This window comes from Acipenser ruthenus, chromosome 22 (assembly GCF_902713425.1).
Source record: "Acipenser ruthenus chromosome 22, fAciRut3.2 maternal haplotype, whole genome shotgun sequence".
NCBI lineage: Eukaryota > Metazoa > Chordata > Actinopteri > Acipenseriformes > Acipenseridae > Acipenser > Acipenser ruthenus.
The window spans coordinates 12,850,250-12,870,854 of record NC_081210.1 but is presented as its reverse complement, the minus strand read 5'-3'; the positions used below and the strand labels follow the sequence as shown (position 1 = coordinate 12,870,854).

Here is a 20,605-nt window from a genome sequence, read left to right as displayed (position 1 = left end):
GCAAGTAATGACAGGAGAGATGCCTCTAAGATTAAGAAGAACAGTACTGAATATAAGCTATTGGAATCAGATTCAATCCTTTAGTGAAGAACATCCAGTGAGGCGGAGTATTGGGTCAAATTTGTATCATTAATATAAAATGGGAAAATGGGGAAAAGCTGGTGGAACATTCACATTCCATATGACAAATTGGGCAAAAAAAATTAAGACTGAGGAAATAAAAATAATGGAAAATAGAGATAAAATATTGATGCCAAACTGGATGTTTAAGAAACCAAAAATATGTAAACTGTTAGCCACAATATTTAGCAAGATAGGAAATAAAATGGAAACTAAGACAAAAGGACAGGAATATGTTAAAAAATAAGGAAGAGATGATGCAGATATACACAGATGGATCAAAAGACCTTAAATCTGGGAAAACAGGATATGCTTACTATGTACACACATTTGAAATGTGTAAAAGGGGGATATTATCAAATCATTTCAGTATTTGCTGCACAGATGATGGCAATACTTATGGCCATAGATAAAATAAAGGAATATAAAGAAAAGGATATTGTGATTTTTACAGAATCTCTAAGCTCAATCCAGGCATTAGAATCAGGAAAAGGGGATAGGATAGATATCATATATGAAATTACTGTGCTGTGGCTAAAGCAAACATAATGGATGTATGGCAAGAACAATGGGAAAACAGTGGAAAGGGAAGATTTTATTAGCAAAATCACTCAAGTAGGGAAATACAAACATATTGAGGAAAGGGGAAAACAGGGAGGAAGAAACAAATATTAATTAAGGACTAAGGATAGGACATTAAATCATCATTTATACAGGATTGGTAGTCATGAGAATGGGTTATGTAGTAATTGTGGGGAACAAGAAACAGTGGAACATACATTCAGGGAATGTTACATATAGTAAATACTGTATATTGCTTTTGTATTATGTGTATACTGTTATTTAAATGGTCTGATTGACAGTTGTATGTGTGACATGCTATACAAATGTATTGTGTTTTGTTCTTTTGCTATGTACTGTACAGTGCTTTGCGATACTTTTGTATAAAAAGCTCTATAAATGCAATAGATATATATTCAGCAAAGAAACATATGAAATAGAAAAAGAAGAGAAACAGAAACTGAATTAACAACAGTAAATTATATTTTGAAGGTAGAAGGGAGAGAAAAACAAATGGGAAACGAGAAATGTATAGCCAGAATTATAAAAAAAAAAGTATAGGGAAATGGGAGAAAATAATACGGAAAGAAATACATGTACAGATATAAAGGTAGAGGGCGCTCGTCATCTCCATGCGCCAACAACCCCTAAAGAAAGATCTCGCTGAGAAGTCTCACGATACTTCTTCCCCCACAGTGGCGGCTCTGTGGGCCCTCACTCACTGCGAGCTGTTTGAATGAAAATAAACGGAACATTTACAACCCAAGACATATAAAAGAAGGATGGCTTCCGCCTTGGAGCAGTTTGTTAACAATGTTCGGCAGCTCTCCGCTCAAGGTACGGTTGGCTAACGACATATTAAAAACTAAAATACATTTCATTTGTTTAAATGAAGCCTGCAATTTTGCTTTATCATGTTAGCATATTTGATGGGTTCATTATTTAAACGTTTTCGTTACGTCGCCTTCTCCAGTGTGGCGCCTTGCATGAACACATACATGTTTAGTTAAACAATAAACATTTAAATTAAAACCAGTAAAATACGGTTTAGCCTGGGAGTATTTTGTTTTCTTCATGTATGCGGACAGGAAGTTCCACCCTAGTACGTTCTGGATTGGTTTCACTAGATCCAAGGGGGTGTTTGGTTGGCTAGAAAACACGTCAATTTAATTGGGGACAGAAGTTCTGGTTTTCAATGCTGTTCTTAGGCCTGATATACTGGTACCACCAGTTCACATGGCAATTGAATTTGGGTTCATTTTCAAGTGGGAGATGGACCAGTATTTTAGCCAGTATGACAATATGTAGTCATTGTGCATTATCCTGCTTTGAACCAATCATAGAACCACTGTGGCTTGTCATAAGCAGTTGATTATCATAACATAACAGGAAATACATTTGTGACACAATATAAACCATATAATATTAACCCGAATTCGGAGCATGTCATATAATAATTTCATGAAATATATAGGAAGGACAAGGTAGTATTATCGTTGTGCCCTTGTGATTTTAAAATTATATATATATATGTATGTGTGTGTATACAGAATATGTATATATGTATATATGTGTGTATGTATAAATATATATATATGTTTAAATAATATATAATTTTTCTTGTAAAACATGCATGCTCAATTTTATAATGCAATTCATTCACTGGTTTCTGTTTATAACTTCTGCTGTTACAGCAGTGGGAGGTTATACATTTGTTGAGCTTTGTTGTTGCTCAGGAAGCAGTAGGTTAACTTTAACATTTTATTAATACTGTATGTCGAAATGCGTTCTAACTGTGTGAGTTTGTAATTTAGTCGTTTCTAATATGTCTGACAGTTCACATTAGAAATGCCTTATACCACTCATTCCTTTTTTTTATATCTTGGTTCCCATGCTTTACCACATTTGAATTCATTGCTGCGTTAAAGATACAGTGCCTATAGAAAGTCTACACCCCCTTTCAAAATGTTCACCTTTTGTTGCCTTATAGCCTGGAATTAAAATGCATTAAAATAGTTTTTTTTTTCATTTATCTACGCATCCTACCCCACAACTTCCAAGTGAAAAACATGTTCTAGAAATTTGTAGAAAATTAATTAATTAAATAAAAACTGAAATAGCTTGGTTGGCTAAGTGTCCACCCCCCTTAGCTCAGGTGTAACCAATCGCCTTCAAAATCACACAAAAGTTAAGTGGCCTCCACCTGTGTTAAATTGCAGTGATTCACATGATTTCAGGATAAATTCAGCAGTTCCTGTAGGTTCCCTTTGCTGGGTAGTGCATTTCAAAGCAAAGACTCAACCATGAGCACCAAGACGCTTTCAAAAGAACTCCGGGACAAAGTTGTTGAAAGGCACAGATCAGGGGATGGGTATAAAAAATATCAAAGGCCTTGAATATCCCTTGGAGCACGGTCAAGACGATTATTAAGAGGTGGAAGGTGTCTGGCACCACCAAGACCCTGCCTAGATCAGGCTGTCCCTCCAAACTGGATGACGAGCAAGAAGGAGACTGATCAGAGAGGCTACTAAGAGGCCAATGGAAACTTTGCAAGAGCGACAGGCTTTTATGGCCAAGACTGGTCAAAGTGTGCATGTGACAACAATATCCCAAGCACTCCACAAATCTGGCCTGTATGGTAGGGTGGCAAGAAGGAAGCCATTACACAAGAAAGCCCACCTTGAATCCTGTTTTCAAGTATGCAAAAAAAACACTCTGTAGCCATGTGGCAAAAAGTTTTGTGGTCTGACGAAACTAAAATGCAACTTTTTGGTCTAAATGCAAAGTGTTATGTTTGATGCAAACCCAACACAGCGCATCATCCAAAGAACACCATCCCTACTGTGAAGCATGGTGGTGTTTCTCATTGGCAGGGACTGGGGCACTTGTCAGGATAGAAGGGGAAATGAATGGAGCAAAGTAAAGAGAAGTCCTTGAGGAAAACCTGCTGCCCTCTGCAAGAAAGCTGAAACTGGGATGGAAGTTCACCTTTCAGCATGACAACGACCCAAAGCACACAGCCAAAGCTACACTGGAGTGGCTAAGGAACAAAAAGGTAATGTCCTTGAGTGTCCCAGTCAGAGCCCCGACCTAAATCAAATAAAAATTTGTGGCATGACTTGAAGTTTGCTGTCCATCAACGCTCCCCAAGGAACTTGACTTAGCTTGAACAGTTTTGTAAAGAAGAATGGTCAAATATTGCCAAATCTAGGTGTGCAAAGTTGGTAGAGATCTATCCCAACAGACTCACAGCTGTAATTGCTGCCAAAGGTGCTTCCACCAAGTATTAACTCAGGGGGGTGGAGACTTATCCAATTATGATCTTTCAGTTTTGTATTTTTAATATATAATTTTTTTTCTCAATAAAACTTTTTTCCCCTTAACAGTGTGGAGTATGGTGTGTAGGTAAGTGGAAAAAAAAATCCTCATTTAAATGCATGAAACTGAGGCACTGACGCAACAAAATGTGAAAAAAGTTCAAGGGGGTGTAGACTTTCTATAGGCACTGTACATGCATTCATCCATAGCTGATTACTGTACTGGATAGACATGGATTTTATAAGGACACATGTTATGAATAAAAACTTGTGATCCAATTCCAAATTTTAAAAGCTGTCATATAAGTTTGGAGGACATTATCGATGACCATAAAAGTAGTTTTAATATTTGTGTTTATATGTATTTTATTATTCATTTCTTAGGCGACACCCTTATCCAGGGCGACTTACAGTTGTTACAAGATATCACATTTATACAGTTGGGTTTTTACTGGAGCAATCTAGGTAAAGTACCTTGCTCAAGGGTACAGCAGCAGTGTCCCCCACCTGGGATTGAACCCATGACCCTTGACCCTCCGGTCAAGAGTCCACAGCCCTAACCACTACTCCACACTGCCCATTTTATACTTAAATGATTTTCAATTCCTTGCACTGGGATTGGCTGAGCTAGAGGGATATACTCCCTAGTATATGCCCTTAGAATGTTTGTAACCACTCCTAACCACTACTCCACACTGCCCATTTTATACTTAAATTATTTTCAATTCCTTGCACTGGGATTGGCTGAGCTAGAGGGATATACTCCCTAGTATATGCCCTTAGAATGTTTGTAACCACTCCACCAGTTTTATTCTTAACAAAATGTCATTTGAAGTAAATTTCAACCTTTTTAATGTGTATTAAAGAATGGCTAAGTCAAAACTTCCCTGCCATTACTAGATCAGACCTGACAAAACTAGTGTCTTCTATGTTTTAAATATGAATACTCCACAAGCTCTGTAGTTGAAAGTGTGGTTTGACATACAAATACATTTGGACGGAGAAGTAGAGAAGGCTCAGGAGAATTACCTCATAATGTTTTCCTGATGGAAACTGATGAAAAGGGTTTCAAGTTTGAAAGTCTCTGTTTCAATGATGCTACAAAAAAATCATAACAACCCCACAGATACTTTCAAACTATTAAGAGAGAATGGTGGCAAAAATTTGCATTGCTGCAAGATTGAGCTGTCGCTACACGAATCATTCATTTAGGTCCACAACAATCCAGTTATTGTCCAACGCTGGTTTACAAAACGGAAATAATGTCCGTGACTGGTCATTGATGTGAAAATAGCCTTAAGTTACTGGACTGTCAATGAAGGGTGACGCAAAACCGATGTTTATAATCTGGCCTCGCACTTTGTGGCAACACTGCCAAATGTCCCACTCCTACTTTTCCGGAAGCATTTTTATTTACTGCTCAGTATCTGGAAATATTTTAATCAGTTACCAAGGAAAAGACTAATAATACTACTTAACACTTGCACAAATTCCAGTCTTTGTTTTTTCAACTAAAAGTAGTTTTAAAAATGCTGTTTTGTGCACTAATTGTATAGAGAAGCTCATAGACAACGTTGTAATGGAGGACTATATTTTGTAGAATGTTAATTTTACAGTGCTTATGTGGAAGGATACATAAAATAAATGAAAAACTAAATAACTACAGTTAAAGTAAATAAAGATGGTAATGAATTGTGCTGTAACAAGCAGAAAGCAAGCAAGCAGACATTACCAAACGGTCCACAATGCCAGGTAATGCCCTCAGTGTTCGGGTCTTATGCCTTATATACATATTATTTACTGTGTGTTTGTTTTTCTTGGTTTTTTTTAGGTCAGATGACACAACTCTGTGAGCTGATTAACAAAAGTGGGGAGTTGCTGGCAAAGAACCTGTCCCATCTAGACACGGTGCTAGGGGCTTTGGACATACAGGAGCACTCTCTCGGGGTTCTTGCAGTTCTGTAAGTGAATTCTACGTGCTGTATGCTATGACTGCAAACAAACCCTGATGATGCTTAAAAACCATACCTTAATATCTTGAAACCAGAGGGAACTTTATTCTGGCAGCTGATTAACAAATTGTTACCATCTGCTCAGCTTTTGTTTTGATTTTGTTGTTTTCTGTTCACATCAGGAATATTGCAGGATATGTTCCTTACAAAAATCCAGAAAAGGTTTCCTGTTTTATGTTCTTAAGCAAATCAGAATTCACTTCAACAACCAGATTAAGCAGTGAAATGTCATGCACAAATGAAAACCTTGATGTATGCAACTGTTGTCTTGTGTAGTATACATAGTGTTCTGCATTTCGGTTTTTATCTTTAAAAAAAAAATCCTGGGAATTTCTTACATATATTAAAATAGGGATACAATCGGTAAAAAGATGTTTTTAATTGAAACAGGTAAAAATCGGGGAAAAAATCTCAGTATACACACTTTAGATGTGTAATGTGATGCGTAGCAGTTCTGGTTTCTGATTAAGTTTAATGTCCCTGGCATGTATGATGAAGTAGAATCTGTGCCACATTTTCCCAAGGTAGCTGGTACTTTGCGAACATTTGGGCAATCGCTGTGCTGACAGAAATAGTATCTGCAGAAGGTATGAACTAGGGGTGGGTTAGAGTACTCGAAATAAATATAATTACTCAAGCACTAATTTATTACGAGTACTTGGAAAAAATAACTCTCTTCATGAATGTAAGTTCAATATATTGTAGCAACCCGGTCAGTTCAGGTTGGCAGACTTTTGTTTCATCTGGTCCTGTGCATTCACGTTATCTGTACTGTTCCGGGGTAGGACCATACCACTAGTTTCGGTAGTGTATGTGTCTGAGAGCCTCTGTTGGGTGCAGACCATGTCATCTAGATGCCCTTTCCCGCCCCCACCCATGAGAGTAGTGGTCCGCTCTCTTCTCTGTGTGTGAGGGGACTGATAGAGCCGGGGCCTGTGTGTGTGGAATAGAGCAAGCGAGAAAGTGAGCAAGTTTTAGGATAGACAGGAGGAAAGATTTATTGTTTTTGTCGTGTGGTCCTGACCCTAGCAAGGACCCTATTTAATTAATAAGGTAGTTTTGTTAGCACCTGAATCCCGTCTCCGTCTCCTGCTTTGAGCCTCAAGTCTAGGGGTCGTTACAACATTTTATTCACGTATACCACTAGCGACGGAAGTCATTTTGACGGGTTGAGGTTTTCAAAATTTAATACTCTGCGTGTCTGAAAGTTATGTGGTTGTCCGTTTATGACTTTTCCCAAATAAATACCCAGACGGCGTTTGAAAGGTAGGATCACGAAAATAAGGAAGTTAAAAGCATGCCCACCTAGCAACAAGCCAAATAAACCAGAAACGCGGAACATACAGTACCAGATGTTTATAGGGAAACTAGCTATAATTAATGATATGCTAATGAAAAGGGGGTTTACAGAATAAAGATGTGGCAGTGATGATAGCTTACTGCAGTTTCACTTATGTAACTGCCTAGAAGAAAGATGGTTGCAACCCTTGATCAAGTGATCAAGAGTGTTTTATATTGGTGTACATTTAATGTGAAATGTAGTGGGCGGTGTGTGATTCCTGATCTATCTGTGGCGGTTTCTTAGACTAAGTATGTGAAAATATTCATTACAGGTTTGTAAATGTCTGTCTTATTCATTGCAGGTTTGTAAAGTTTTCCATGCCAAACATCCCCGACTTTGAAACATTATTCTCACAGGTTCAGCTCTTCATAAGCACTTGTAATGGAGAACACGTCAGATATGCAACAGACACGTGTAAGTCTTCAACTCTGCACAATATCAAATTCAGTAAAAATGTGGTCAGTTAAAAAAAAAAATGCTATTTGAAGTGATGTTGTTGATGCAGGTTTTCCTTTTTTTTTTTTTTTTTTTTTTTGTAGTTGCTGGCCTTTGCCATCAGTTGACAAATTCTCTTGTAGAACGGAAACAGGTAAAATAGGCTTATTTGTTCTTCTGTACCCATTTAGGTGTTAATGGCTAAAATCTAGTACGACTTCCAGTATTCCAGTAGTCCACTGTGTTTCAGGATACAATCATTCAAATTTGCAGAATATGTATATTCTTGTATGTGTAACCAAGCAGGTTGTGAGGAAACTTTGATAAAACCTCAATGTTAATTGGCCTAAACAGGAGCAGGTTTAAATAATGAATATGATGGTTTAGATGTTGCAGATATTTAAGTCCTGAGTTCAGCTTTTCAAAAGTATTAAATCTTATCTAATTACAGAAAAATGAATTGCTGTAACCTTGTCATTTTATGTATTAATATGATGAACATGTCCTGCCAGTATCATTTAAGGACATGGCAAACATTACAGCTATGTAACTTAATACTGTTTCTAACAGTTATTTATTTTTTTGCATGTCTTTGAATAGCCACTAAGGGGTGTCGGCATTCTGCAGCAAGCCATTGATAAAATGCAGATGAATACAAACCAGCTTACCTCAATTCATGCAGACCTCTGTCAAGTGAGTAAACTATTTTTAGTGTTGTCAGTTGGATAGCATTTCATACAAAATAATTATCTGAATACATTTGCCTGTAAAATGCTTTTGTATTATCACTCTGTTCACAACAAATTTGTTTTTTAATGAAACGAATGAACAATCCTTCTCAAACATTTTGTTCTTGAGCTCTTGTTCTGACTGTATAAAAGTTACGGGTGTAACAGTACGCTGCTATCACATTATGTATACGTATGCCGATATGCAGGTTGTAGGGATGCAACGGTTAGGATTTTCCACAAACCGAAACTGCATTTTGCATAAAATTCCAAACCGAACAATACCGACAAGAGAGAAAACCGGACCGAAACCGGATATTTTTGTGCAATGAAAACGTGTTGGCATTTCAGGGAGCTCATCACTTGCATGCAGATTGTTCATATTAACATACCTTAATCATTTTAATATGGTAACATAAATCAAAAGTTACAAGACTTATCTGATTGCCATCAGTAAGGATAATTGTGGCTTCATACTTAGTCTGGGTTTTCACACGTCTAGGCCTGTTTTCGTTTTAGGGTTGTTGATGAAAGGTGCTGGTGCTAGTACTAGCAGACATGCACGAAATCAGCCGGTGTACCCTAAACTAAACAGTTTGTTTAAAAAATGAATCCTAATAAGTGTAAAGCTGAAGCTGGAAGTTTGAGTTTAAAAAAAAAAAAAAAAGCAGGTCTAAGCCTTAAACTAAGTAAAGCTGCAAAACAAGCAAAAGGGATACTACAGACCAATCTGAAAGCTGCTGTAAATTAGTCATGTATTGTAGTAACAAGCTATAATAAACCAGCATACTAAACAAGAACTTAGTGTATCTTTTTTGGCGGGGCTGGCAGCCTGCCTGAGTTGCAGCTTTAGTTTTTTGATGCCATAAATGTAGGTGCTTGTGAGGCGTGTGAGTAGTAATGGAATGTCCAGACAGTAATTTACGTGTAACCGAATATTTTGTTTTATTAATATTATTAGTTACACGATAAAATAAGAAACGAAAAAGAATGACGTGAGGGAGGGGGTGCTGGAATGGATAATAACAAAAAGAAGGGTTCGTAATCTCCTTCGTCCTCTTCACAATATCCCCGAACATAAAAGGGATAAAAACAGAACAGAAAACATTTGTGCATATTCCAACACCGTGCCCACTAGTAGAAACAAACCAAGCCAATGCTTAGTGCCTCCCTCAGGCCCAGTAACCCCACCTATGCTTTCAAGGACCAACCCCGAACACAGTAGCACGTTCCCTTTAGTATGCAAAGCCATGCCCCTGTAGTCCGTGGAACACCAATCCCAAACTGACAAGTGTCCTTACAACTCACTTGACTCCAGTGGCCGGAATTTACATACTCGCACTTCCGCCCCTAACCAAGGTTACGCCCCTCATAAAGATGACTTTCGTCATGGTCACGAGACCTTGGTAAGGGAAGTCCCGAGTTGGTTTGATGCCTTCTACTGTCGGGAGGCTGAATTACAGACCAAAACCCCTTTGACTCATCACAGTGCTATTTTAAATTAGCAGTGTTTCCTCATCGGAAATTATTTTCAAATGCTGCCAAACACCTTAATCACTTTGAAGTCAACATGCTTATTAAATAATTGCAATTTCAAAAATCATGAGCTGCAGTTCTGCTCAGACGGGATTTGCCACTTACAACCGACCGCTTCGACAATGGGGGCTCCTGGAAAATATTAAATAGTCTTTTATTCTTTCTACATTGTCTGATTGTATAATACATTTGTATGAGTGGTGCAATAACATTGTATTAAGCTTATTAGTTAAAAAAATTAATTTAAAAAAATGTGTGCAGTAAGTACCTGTTCTACTGGCTACCAAATAATGCAGTTTGGTTTTAAACTTGCATTTCAGTTTTAATGAAACTATTGTACAGAAAAGTTGATAAAAACCGAGCCCATTTGCATCCCTAGAATGTTACGATACAAAATGTTTCACGATACATGTGAAAGTCCTGATGGGATACTTGTATGATGCATAATAAGATAAAATGGTAATTTTAATGATGGATCATTTTGTTAAAGGACAACAATTAAATGCTAGAGAGAGTATGTATGTATGTATGTATGTATGTATGTATTCATATCAACTATAGAACATGCTTTATTCTTTATTCGAAAACCACTTGGTGAACTACAGTGTTCTTCAGGTGATTTTGGTCTTGTATCATGATTAATAAATATTACACAAGATCATGCATATAGATAACATAGAGTTCATATAAGATGTTTGATCTTGTTTATTAAATTGATGCGCTTTTTATGTTTTTATCCATAGCTGTGCTTGTTAGCAAAGTGCTTCAAACCTGTCCTTCAATACCTTGAGCTGGATATGATGGATATTTGTAAAGAAAATGGCGCGTTCGATGCAAAGCACTTTTTATGTTATTACTATTACGGTGGCATGATCTACACAGGACTAAAAAACTTTGAAAGGGCACTCTATTTCTATGAACAGGTAATTTTAGTTTTTAAAAATCATTGTCTGAAAAAATGTAACTGTTAATGTCTTTAAAGTATGTAGTTCATGACCCCACCCTCACCCCCCCACCTCCAGATGACCAAGCAAGAGTAACGCTAATGAAGCATGGCTGCAAACAGATTTTTGTTGTAAACAAATGTAATACCATATATCATGTTTCAACATAAAATACAAGTTTACTGTAACATGTGTTTCTTGTGGCCAGTTGAGACTTGTGTAAGAAATGTAAGTACAAAACCTGTATTTTGTTATATATAGTCAATTCAAGAAAAAAAAAATAATTCCATGTTTTTTTTTTGTGTGCATATATATTCAGGCTATAACCACTCCAGCTATGGCTGTCAGTCACATTATGTTGGAGGCGTACAAAAAGTATATTTTGGTCTCCCTGATTCTCCATGGCAAAGTTCAGCAGCTTCCCAAGTACACATCACAGATAGTGGGAAGGTTCATTAAGGTAAGGCAGCATTTTATGTTTAGCTAAATATACCATGCTGACAACAAATAAATAAATAGGAGAGAATGGGCTTAACATTCTCACTACTGCTAAATGAAATATAGTACTTCAATTATGAATCATTGCTAAATGAATCATTTTTTAAATACCATTATACACAGCTGTAACAATTACTATATTACACAGTTGTTTTAAGATTCAGCTTTTATTAGGGAGCTCCCCTAAATCCCTTGTTTAGAAAGATTCAGGGTATTAATGCTTCTGACAGGGTAATAAAGGTGAATAAATTGAACATTTTTAATCTGATGCCCCGCTGGAACACACCTACCTGGTGATTTTAGATACCACACCTGGTAATCGCACACAGCAGGCAGGCTGTCCCAGGAGCGTCAGTTACTTCATTAATTAATTACAATAAATACACGCTATTTACAATATACTTTTACACATAAAACCCTCTTTGTGTGGGGCTCCTGCCCTGTCACAGTGCTGTATACACTTCCATTAGTGTCGGGTAATTTACATAGTGGCAAAATGCATAGGTTTACGGAAAAAAAAACAAAAAAAAAAACAATTGTAATCACAACTCTCTTTCGCTTACCTGTTGATCGCTCCAGATAAACGGTTAGGGTTGATAGGTGACAGGCAGATACATGCCGGATTACTGTAGTTTATTTGTGTTAATAGTTAATTTAACTAATTAAGCTGACTTGGCACTAGTGACAAAAGAGGTGTGCTATTTTTTTGTTGCATAATATTTGCCCTGTATTTAAAAAGTGCTTGCATAGCTGCCTATAGTCTACTGTGTATTACACTGTGCCTTGTGATTTTTAAATGTACATTACAATTGTAATTTACTCCTGTCTTGCAGCCTCTTAGCATTGCCTACCATGAACTTGCACAAGTGTATTCAACAAATAACCCAGCAGAGCTTCGAAACCTGGTAAATAAACACAATGAAACATTTACGAGAGATAACAACATGGGACTCGTCAAACAGTGCTTGTCATCTCTCTACAAAAAGAACATTCAGAGGCTAACGAAGGTAAGAGAAAGTCTTGCTGCATTAAGCATTCCTGTAGCTTGTTTTCAGTTGTACTGGATGTAAACTAGTGTTCAATTTCTACATATTCCCTTTTCAACAAGGCAAGTCTCATATTAGTGACTGGATCTTTGAAAACCTTTCTTCTAGAGGCTATTTATTTGACTCCATATATGGTACCATAAGTCCCAGAGAGGCTGCAAAAGGAACATAAGTCTCTGATGTAGCAAGAAATATAATCTTCACCCAGTCATGTTTAAATATGGACAAATGTCTTGAAACGTGTGATGTAGTTAAATGCCAGTATTAGGGGTCTACAGACTTGATGATATATTGCATCGTAAGGTATGAATCATTTGTACTGGGATAGCATAACATAGCTCCGTGTATTTCACCAAAAGATTGAATACATACCCCCTACTCCGTATTTGTCATTTTAACAAAATAGTCCACCATTAAATCATTTGATCTTATTATGGATCATACTGGTAGCCCATTGCATGTATCCCTGCATACCACAGTAGTTTTTGTGAGAGAAGTGTACTGTTCCACTCCTAGCTAATATGAATATGTAATTACAGATTCTTACTTTTTGTAGCCTTTTTATTCTCAGTAGTACCATAGAACACATACATTTAACTACTGCTGCAAAAAACTTGATTTATTAGTACCTTTTTTCCTTCTTGATTTATTAGTACCTTTTTTCCTTCTTGCAGACCTTTTTGACATTGTCCTTACAAGACATGGCCAGTAGAGTTCAGTTATCTGGGTCCCAGGAGGCTGAGAAGTACGTGCTTCACATGGTAAGAATGCATATGGAATGAAATATGAAATGGTTCCTTAGATTTGAGGTGTGTAAGTGTATTAGTATTCTGTCCTGGTACAGTATAGCTTTATTATCATCAATGCATTTATAAAATATATTTGCTATCTGGTTTGTCTTAATGGGGAATATCTGTGCTGCCTTTGAATCGTAATAGGGTGCACATTCAATAGGTGTAAGAAAGAACTTAAAATTTACAAAGGAGAGTAGGAGTGTGCAGATTCTTTGATTTGCATGAAGAACCGGGATTGATACAGTGACCCCTGTATAGGTACGCTTCCATTTATTACTTTATAAATGTGAGACTGCATGTAAAAAAAAATAAAATAATATACAGTGATGTTCATGCATAGATTGCATTTTAGTGGCTATATTGAAGATTTGAGTGACATTTATTAGTAAATAATCTAGCACCCTCGCCCCATCTTTCCATTCCCTGTGCGTAAAGTTTTTGTCAAGCTCGACAGAAGCAACCCAGCGAGCTAAGCAGAGGCGGGTCATTGTTGATCATTGCAGTTCATTTAATGATGGAAGGTAACAAGGCAAAATTCAACCTGTGTGCCAGCATGTTTAAAATCATCAGTGTGCAGTGTGGCCTTCAATGGATTGTTTTTGCATCAAGGACTTACCCTAGGTTCTTGCTAAGAGTGTAAACTATGAGCCACTATTCAAGTACTGGTACTCGGGTAATACAACAAATGTCATTTTAATTGACATCGACGGACTGACAGTACATTAGTTTAGGATCGTCTTCATCATATAGTCATCATAGTTGAAGACGGCAAAGTCAGACCTGAGCCAATACAGGTCTGATAACGTATACTACTCAGCATGTATAACCTACACTGGAAACATGAAAGCATTCAAAACTATCTTAAGCATCTGCCAGTGCTATAAACATTATCAGTCCCTGCAGTATTGTGGGAAACTCATTTATACATACTATATACGTAGGGCTTCTGATTTTCGGTTTTAACCGATAGAACACCCCAATACAAAATAATAAAATTGGTGTATATCCAATAAACACTGGAAAAACATTGGACATGGTTACTGAGTGGCAGCACATTCATAAATTTCTATTGGAAGATTGTAACACGCGTTAACCCCAGAATAGGGCTGTGACCATAAGGATTTCATTGTGGAAGACAGCAAAGGAAAGAAGGTAGAATTGAAGTGTGCAAGTACTGTCGTTCATACATATTGACAGAAAAAAACGCCCAAGAATTTTGGAAAGTAACCAAAAACAATCATTTCATGCAGTACATAAAGAGCGAAAGCCCAGAAAAAAAAAAAAGATTTACATTAAACTTGAAAATAGCTATAAAAAAAAAAGCACTGAAAAATGAAATTAATAAAAACCGAAAAATGGAAGCCCTATATATACCAGTCCTTATATTGCTGAATTTACCTGAATTATACCAGCCTGCAAGAGGTCATGCAGAGGGCATTCTTGCCGTATCAAACGGAACAATAATTGTGGAATTATGTTTCCCACTAAATGTACTGTGTCGTGATACATCTAGTATCATGAAGACACTACTGATGCACAGCCCATTTATTTTTTTATTATTATTTATTTCTTAGCAGACGCCCTTATCCAGGACGACTTACAATTGTTACAAGATATCACATTATTTTTACATACAATTACATTATTTTTATATACAATTACCCATTTATACAGTTGGGTTTTTACTGGAGCAATCTAGGTGAAGTACCTTGCTCAAGGGTAAAGCAACAGTGACCCCACCTGGGATTGAACCCACGACCCTCCGGTCAGGAGTCCAGAGCACTAACCACTACTCCACACTGCTGCCCTATGCTCGTCCTGTTACTAGTAGTGGATTGTCAAGGCGGTTTTTAAAGGATCCATTCTGTTTGAAGAAGTGTTTCCTTCGCTCTGTCCTGTCTCCACTTGTTTTCCAGCTGTGTCCTCTGGTCCTGGTTTCTATACTGTGCTTAAAGTATTGGTTATGGTTAACTATTTAAACTCATTTTAGTATTTTAAAGACTTCAAAGGCCGCTCAGGTTTCCAGACATTTGGACCATTTTTTGTGTTGGATATTTATGGGAAAATGCCCCAAACTTTTTTTTGCCAAGCTAAGTGTTGGTAATAAAGAGCCAATGTCACATAAAGTATCAGTTTAGCGACAGAATTATTATTGACAGGGATGTACTGCAGTGGAATTTCACTTGTCAGTGAAGCTTGGCAAATGAAAGTGTCGTCTTTGGCAAAAATCAAGATTAACAAGTAATGTAATAATAACAATAATATTATAAGGCAGTGGTTCTTTTTTGTTTGTTGTTTGCACAATAAACCGTATAGCGGACTGAAAAATAAGCACATACAAAATTACTATTACTATCATACTAAGAATAACTGTAAACTTACCTTTTATTTATTTTAATGAGATGAGTGTGCCTGTTTTAAAGAACAGTTCTAGTTTACTTTTCATTAACACAAATTTACAGAGATGGGGGAAAAAAATGAATTGTTTTATTTTTAAATTGGTAATTACAGCAGAAATGGATTTGTGTGAATTCATAATCTGTGAAGTTACAATACACCCATGAGGTACCCGTACAGTCGGAGCTACAACGAATTTCCAGCTGTAATGTTTATTTATAAGAACAGAATGTTTGGTTGCTGCACGCTGATTGGCTGTTGAGAATTTGTTTACCATGCAGTTATATAGTACTGTACAATGCACGCCGGAACTTATTTTTGCCAAAGCACAGTTCAATTAATAAATTATCAGTACACAGCTGCAGCATATTAAACTCATAATATTCCTTTTGTCTCATTTTATCTTTTCGGAGGCATGACAGTGGACAAGTGGCTAGAATTACAAGAAAAAATAAGAGGCAAGAGACTAGATTTAACAAGTCAACAATTTAATGTAATCGAAGAAAACAAAAATGCTTGGGCAGCTGGTGTTTTTATTGATTTGATGAAACATAAAGAAAAAATGGTAATCGACTTAAAAACAGTTTGTCTTGAAAATCTAACAGTCTGTACGATAATTTATGCTTCAGTGCGTAATTCGGCTGGTCAAGAGTGCTCAGTTGTGTTGTTGTTAGCCTCCGTGCTGGTCTCAATCGATCTGTAAAACAGTGCTGACATAAACTGCAGTGATAGCCTGTTAGTGACCAAGCTAATAATGCCAATAGTGTATTTGTGTATTAGCTTCGCCAGGTCAGTGGTAGTAATGCGTGGATAGTGAACTTTGTCTTTGCCTCCTTTTCTGTATCTTTTATATTTGTCCCTTATTATTTTATAAGAGTACTTGCGTTATACTACCCTTCCACAAGTTTCTCCCTGCCTTATTTATTATTATATTGGAACAAGAAGAAGAGTGATTATAATGATACTAGATGATGACGATAATAATATATTATAATAGTTGATTTATATTTTTTCAGATTGAAGATGGTGAGATTTATGCTAGTATTAACCAGAAAGATGGGATGGTCAGTTTTCATGATAACCCCGAGAAATACAATAATCCTGCCATGCTCCACAACACTGATCAAGAGGTAAGTAATGCAGCAGCAGTTTCACAGCCAGTAACTCCTGATTCACAAAACTTTAACTAGCCAGTTAAAGAATGAATTGTGATCGTTTAGATCTTAACGCAAATTTACAGTGTCATATTTTGATTAAATACTTCTTGTAATATAGTTCTACAAATATAATTACGTTTTCTTTCATTTGTTTCCTGTTAAGTGATGTAATCTTCAATACGTTTCTTTGTCAGCTGTTAGCTGTTGTAAATGCTGAATTCTGCTGTTGCTTGTTTCAGATGCTGAAGTGTATAGAATTGGATGAAAAACTAAAATCTATGGATCAGGAGATCACAGTAAACCCACAGTTTGTACAGAAAGTAAGATTATTCTTGTTGTCTTGTTATAAACTGCATACTGATGCATAGGTAAATGCAAAACAGGTGCTACCAGGTACCACCAGTGTTTTAAAGTGGTTTGGAAAAGGTGCCGGTATGCACAGAAAGACATCCCAGGTGGCCAGAGCTGCTGATTAAATACCACGTCCAATGTGTTATTATTAAACTTATTGATGCTGTACTGTTACACAATGAAAACATTAAATTGTTTTACTTTCTTTTTATTCCAGATAGTGTTGTTTACTCCAACAATCAGGGTAATCAACAGAATTAATACTTGCAGGGGAGTTTCTTTGCTCTTGTCCAGATAGTGAAGATCCTGGCTCAGATTGCTCAGACTCTTATATTGTTCTTATTACACAAAAATAAAATAGATGAAATTGAACACGAAACGTATTAATAGGATTTGACTGGTACGATTTCCAACACACATAAGTAATGCGTAAAATTTGCAGGTACAGTGACGTATAGGGGAAGTGCTTCCGGAGAATAAGGGTATGTGAAACATACTCACACTATGTAAAGACACTAAAGTCACTTTTTTTTTTTTTGTTCGCAACTAAAGGTTAAGGTAGGGTGCTTTGCAGCAATATAACATTTATATCATTTTCTTCCTCCTAGTTTTTTTTTTTTTTCCTTATATGCATACAGGCGTATACCGCCCCCTTTAACCACTGGGTACAACCAGCTTTATTTGTAAGGAAACTGAAGCCATTGTATCAATCTCTACAAGAACAGAACAACAGATAAACTACCAGTAATGAAAGTCATCTAAATTTCAAAAAACAGAATGTAAGGCGTCAGCAATTTTAGTTGAAAATGCTACAGAACCCCCTGCAGTGTTTAACATTACGTTTGCTGTATCCCATGTGGTCTGTATCTCAATATAATCAATATTATTTTGGTATTTTTATTTACACATTAAGGCAAAGCAACTAGGTATAGGTAATCCAAATCAATTATTTGGATTTCCAGTGTATCCAGATCATGCGCTGTCCTGCAGCAATGCTGGTGCTCGGATTGAAATGAGTGGCGTCGTGTGGGAACAGAAAAGCAGCACCTTTGCAGGAGGAGTGTGATCTGTATAGAACGTATTTCTCCTGGTGAACACTCCTTAGTAAATGTTGAGAAATGTATTGTCTAGATTTAAGTCCCATCATGTGTGATTTTAAAAATTTCAAAAGAATTGGCAATATACAGACAACACAAGACACAGCAAAGTTAACTAACGTAATGTGATTCTGTAGCATTTTGATTTCCACACACACGAGGAAAGCTTGCTAAACTCATCCCCTGCACACCTAGGAACTTTTTAGCAACAACATAAGGGCAAAACCATTTTAATGATATAAAGCTTACAAGAAATGTATTTGTTGCAACTAATTGCTGGTTTGAAAAGTCCCTTGCTAGACTTATTCTAATTGTTCTATTGCTTTCAGTACTGATCTTCATGATATGTAAGTTGGAATTGGCTTCATGCTTTTTTCAATAAAAAAAATAATTTCTGTTTGATTTGTAGAGTATGGGATCCCAGGATGACGATGTAGGAAGCAAGACATCAAGTTATTCATGAAGCCCTCTCCCATACGCAGCACTGGGAATGACCACAAAGCAGTTCCCTTGAGAGTACTGCTGACAAGGGTGGAAACAGTGTGCTTGGACATCATTAAAGAAATCAGAAACATTTTCAAGAAGTAATTTATGCGCTCTAACACAAAACAAACACAAAAATCTGGTATGGAAAAGTTTGTCAATGTTTTATTTATCATTCAGATGCAAGCATGAGTTGCTGCATTAACAAAAAAAGTGAAATTAAATAACTGGGGTTTTTGTTCAAATAAAGCTGTCCTTATTTTAAACTTGAGTAATATTGATACTTATTTGCACTTGATATTCTTATTATGTATGATCTGGCTAACATGAACCAAATACACAAATTCTTTGCTAGTTTCTAGAAGGACACTATGTTGCACCTGTTCCTCAGGCCTATAGGAACCCATGTTTAGCTCTTGTAGATACTGAAAAGGTAGCGTACCTTGGGGTGCATCATCTTGGTCTACTTACCGTATGTGATTTTGTTTTCCCTCTGATAAAAGGCAAAAATGAATTGATTTAATATTGTTTTTTTTTTTTTTTTTTTAACCTGGATACTCTGCTAATTGTATCCAAAGTTTAACACGTCAACATCATACATATTTTGTTGGGAACAACCAACAGAGATGAAAAATCTCAGCTGATTCGCAGTTTTTGCTGCTTTTACTCAGTCCCCCGGCGCTATTGATGTGATCAGTGCAGATCCGGGGGGAAAAAATGTTGCTTTTAATTTTTTTTTTTTTTTTTTTTTTTTTTTATCTTTTCATTTTTATTTAAGCTATTAACGCATTTGTGATGGTGAGGTTTGTATTTTATTTATTTATTTTTACATAAAACAAAATCTGAAAGTAAGGCACAGGCTTGCAGATGGCTGTCTTGGCAAGTTGCTATTTCATTGGTCCACAAACAAGTACAGTACTGTGAATTAAACAATAACGGTGCAGTTCTACAGTCACATTGCAGAACATGGCGAAAATAATGGAACGGAAGGAATGTGGTGGCGAAAAATTAAGGTACATATGTATGTCTTTTCTGTTTCACAGCCAGCGAGGGAGGGGGTTGGGGTTGTTTGATCACGGACATTGTTGACAAAGCTTGTAGACACCCACTCTCCTGGAAAAAATCCATAAATTAGGCATGTATAGCTCACCTTCAAGCCGCAAACACCATTTCTGCCTTTATTATAAATGCTTTACTGTTAAAAAATATACTGACGGTACGCTTGCGTCTCATACAACAGTAACTAAGTCTGCATATTTTATTGGTCCACATGAGTGGTACAAGGCGTTGGAAAACCATATTCTCTGCAGAAAACATGTAGCCATAATACATACTCGTTGCAGTAACTACAGCCTGTCTTCTGTATTTTTTTTGTGACCTGATGTTGATGGAGACAAACATGGTGATCCAGCGAATTGTAAAATACACCCCATGTGTATACAAGCATCTTTTGAAAAACAAGTTGCCAGACATTTGATTCCCATAGAAGACTCAAGAGGTGATTTTAAACTTTTTTTTTATTAACAGAACATTAACATTATTTTTAAGTTGTACACAGACTCTTTGTTTGAGTTTTTATTAAACTTACATGACATAAGCAATTAGTGTTTGTTTTTATTAGCACTATATTTCCTTACATTTTTTTTTCCATGGCAACATAAAATGAAGCAGAAAATGTCAACTTTGTGCTTAAAATAAACATTTACAATATTAAATGCTTAGTATTGCAAATAAGCCCAAACTAGTGGATGATTATTTTGAGTATTTTGTGTGGCTTCTTTTGTAAG

General features: G+C 36.5%; 1 protein-coding gene across 2 annotated transcripts; it reads left to right on the top strand.

Moving 5' to 3' along the window:
• Positions 1-1,329: 1,329 nt before the first annotated feature.
• LOC117431186 (COP9 signalosome complex subunit 3) lies at positions 1,330-19,084 on the top strand. Of its 2 annotated transcripts, XM_058995989.1 has the most exons (13): positions 1,330-1,518; positions 3,555-3,736; positions 5,830-5,959; positions 7,654-7,766; positions 7,892-7,941; positions 8,388-8,480; positions 10,795-10,974; positions 11,315-11,455; positions 12,327-12,500; positions 13,214-13,300; positions 16,747-16,860; positions 17,127-17,207; positions 18,745-19,084. In XM_058995989.1, the coding sequence occupies exons 3-13, from the start codon at positions 5,835-5,837 to the stop codon at positions 18,796-18,798; spliced, it is 1,212 nt and encodes a 403-aa protein (XP_058851972.1). In that variant the 5' UTR covers positions 1,330-1,518; positions 3,555-3,736; positions 5,830-5,834; the 3' UTR covers positions 18,799-19,084. The 2 variants fall into 2 exon arrangements, with proteins under 2 accessions (XP_058851972.1, XP_033907779.1); XM_034051888.3 differs by lacking the exon at positions 3,555-3,736.
• Positions 19,085-20,605: the final 1,521 nt, after the last annotated feature.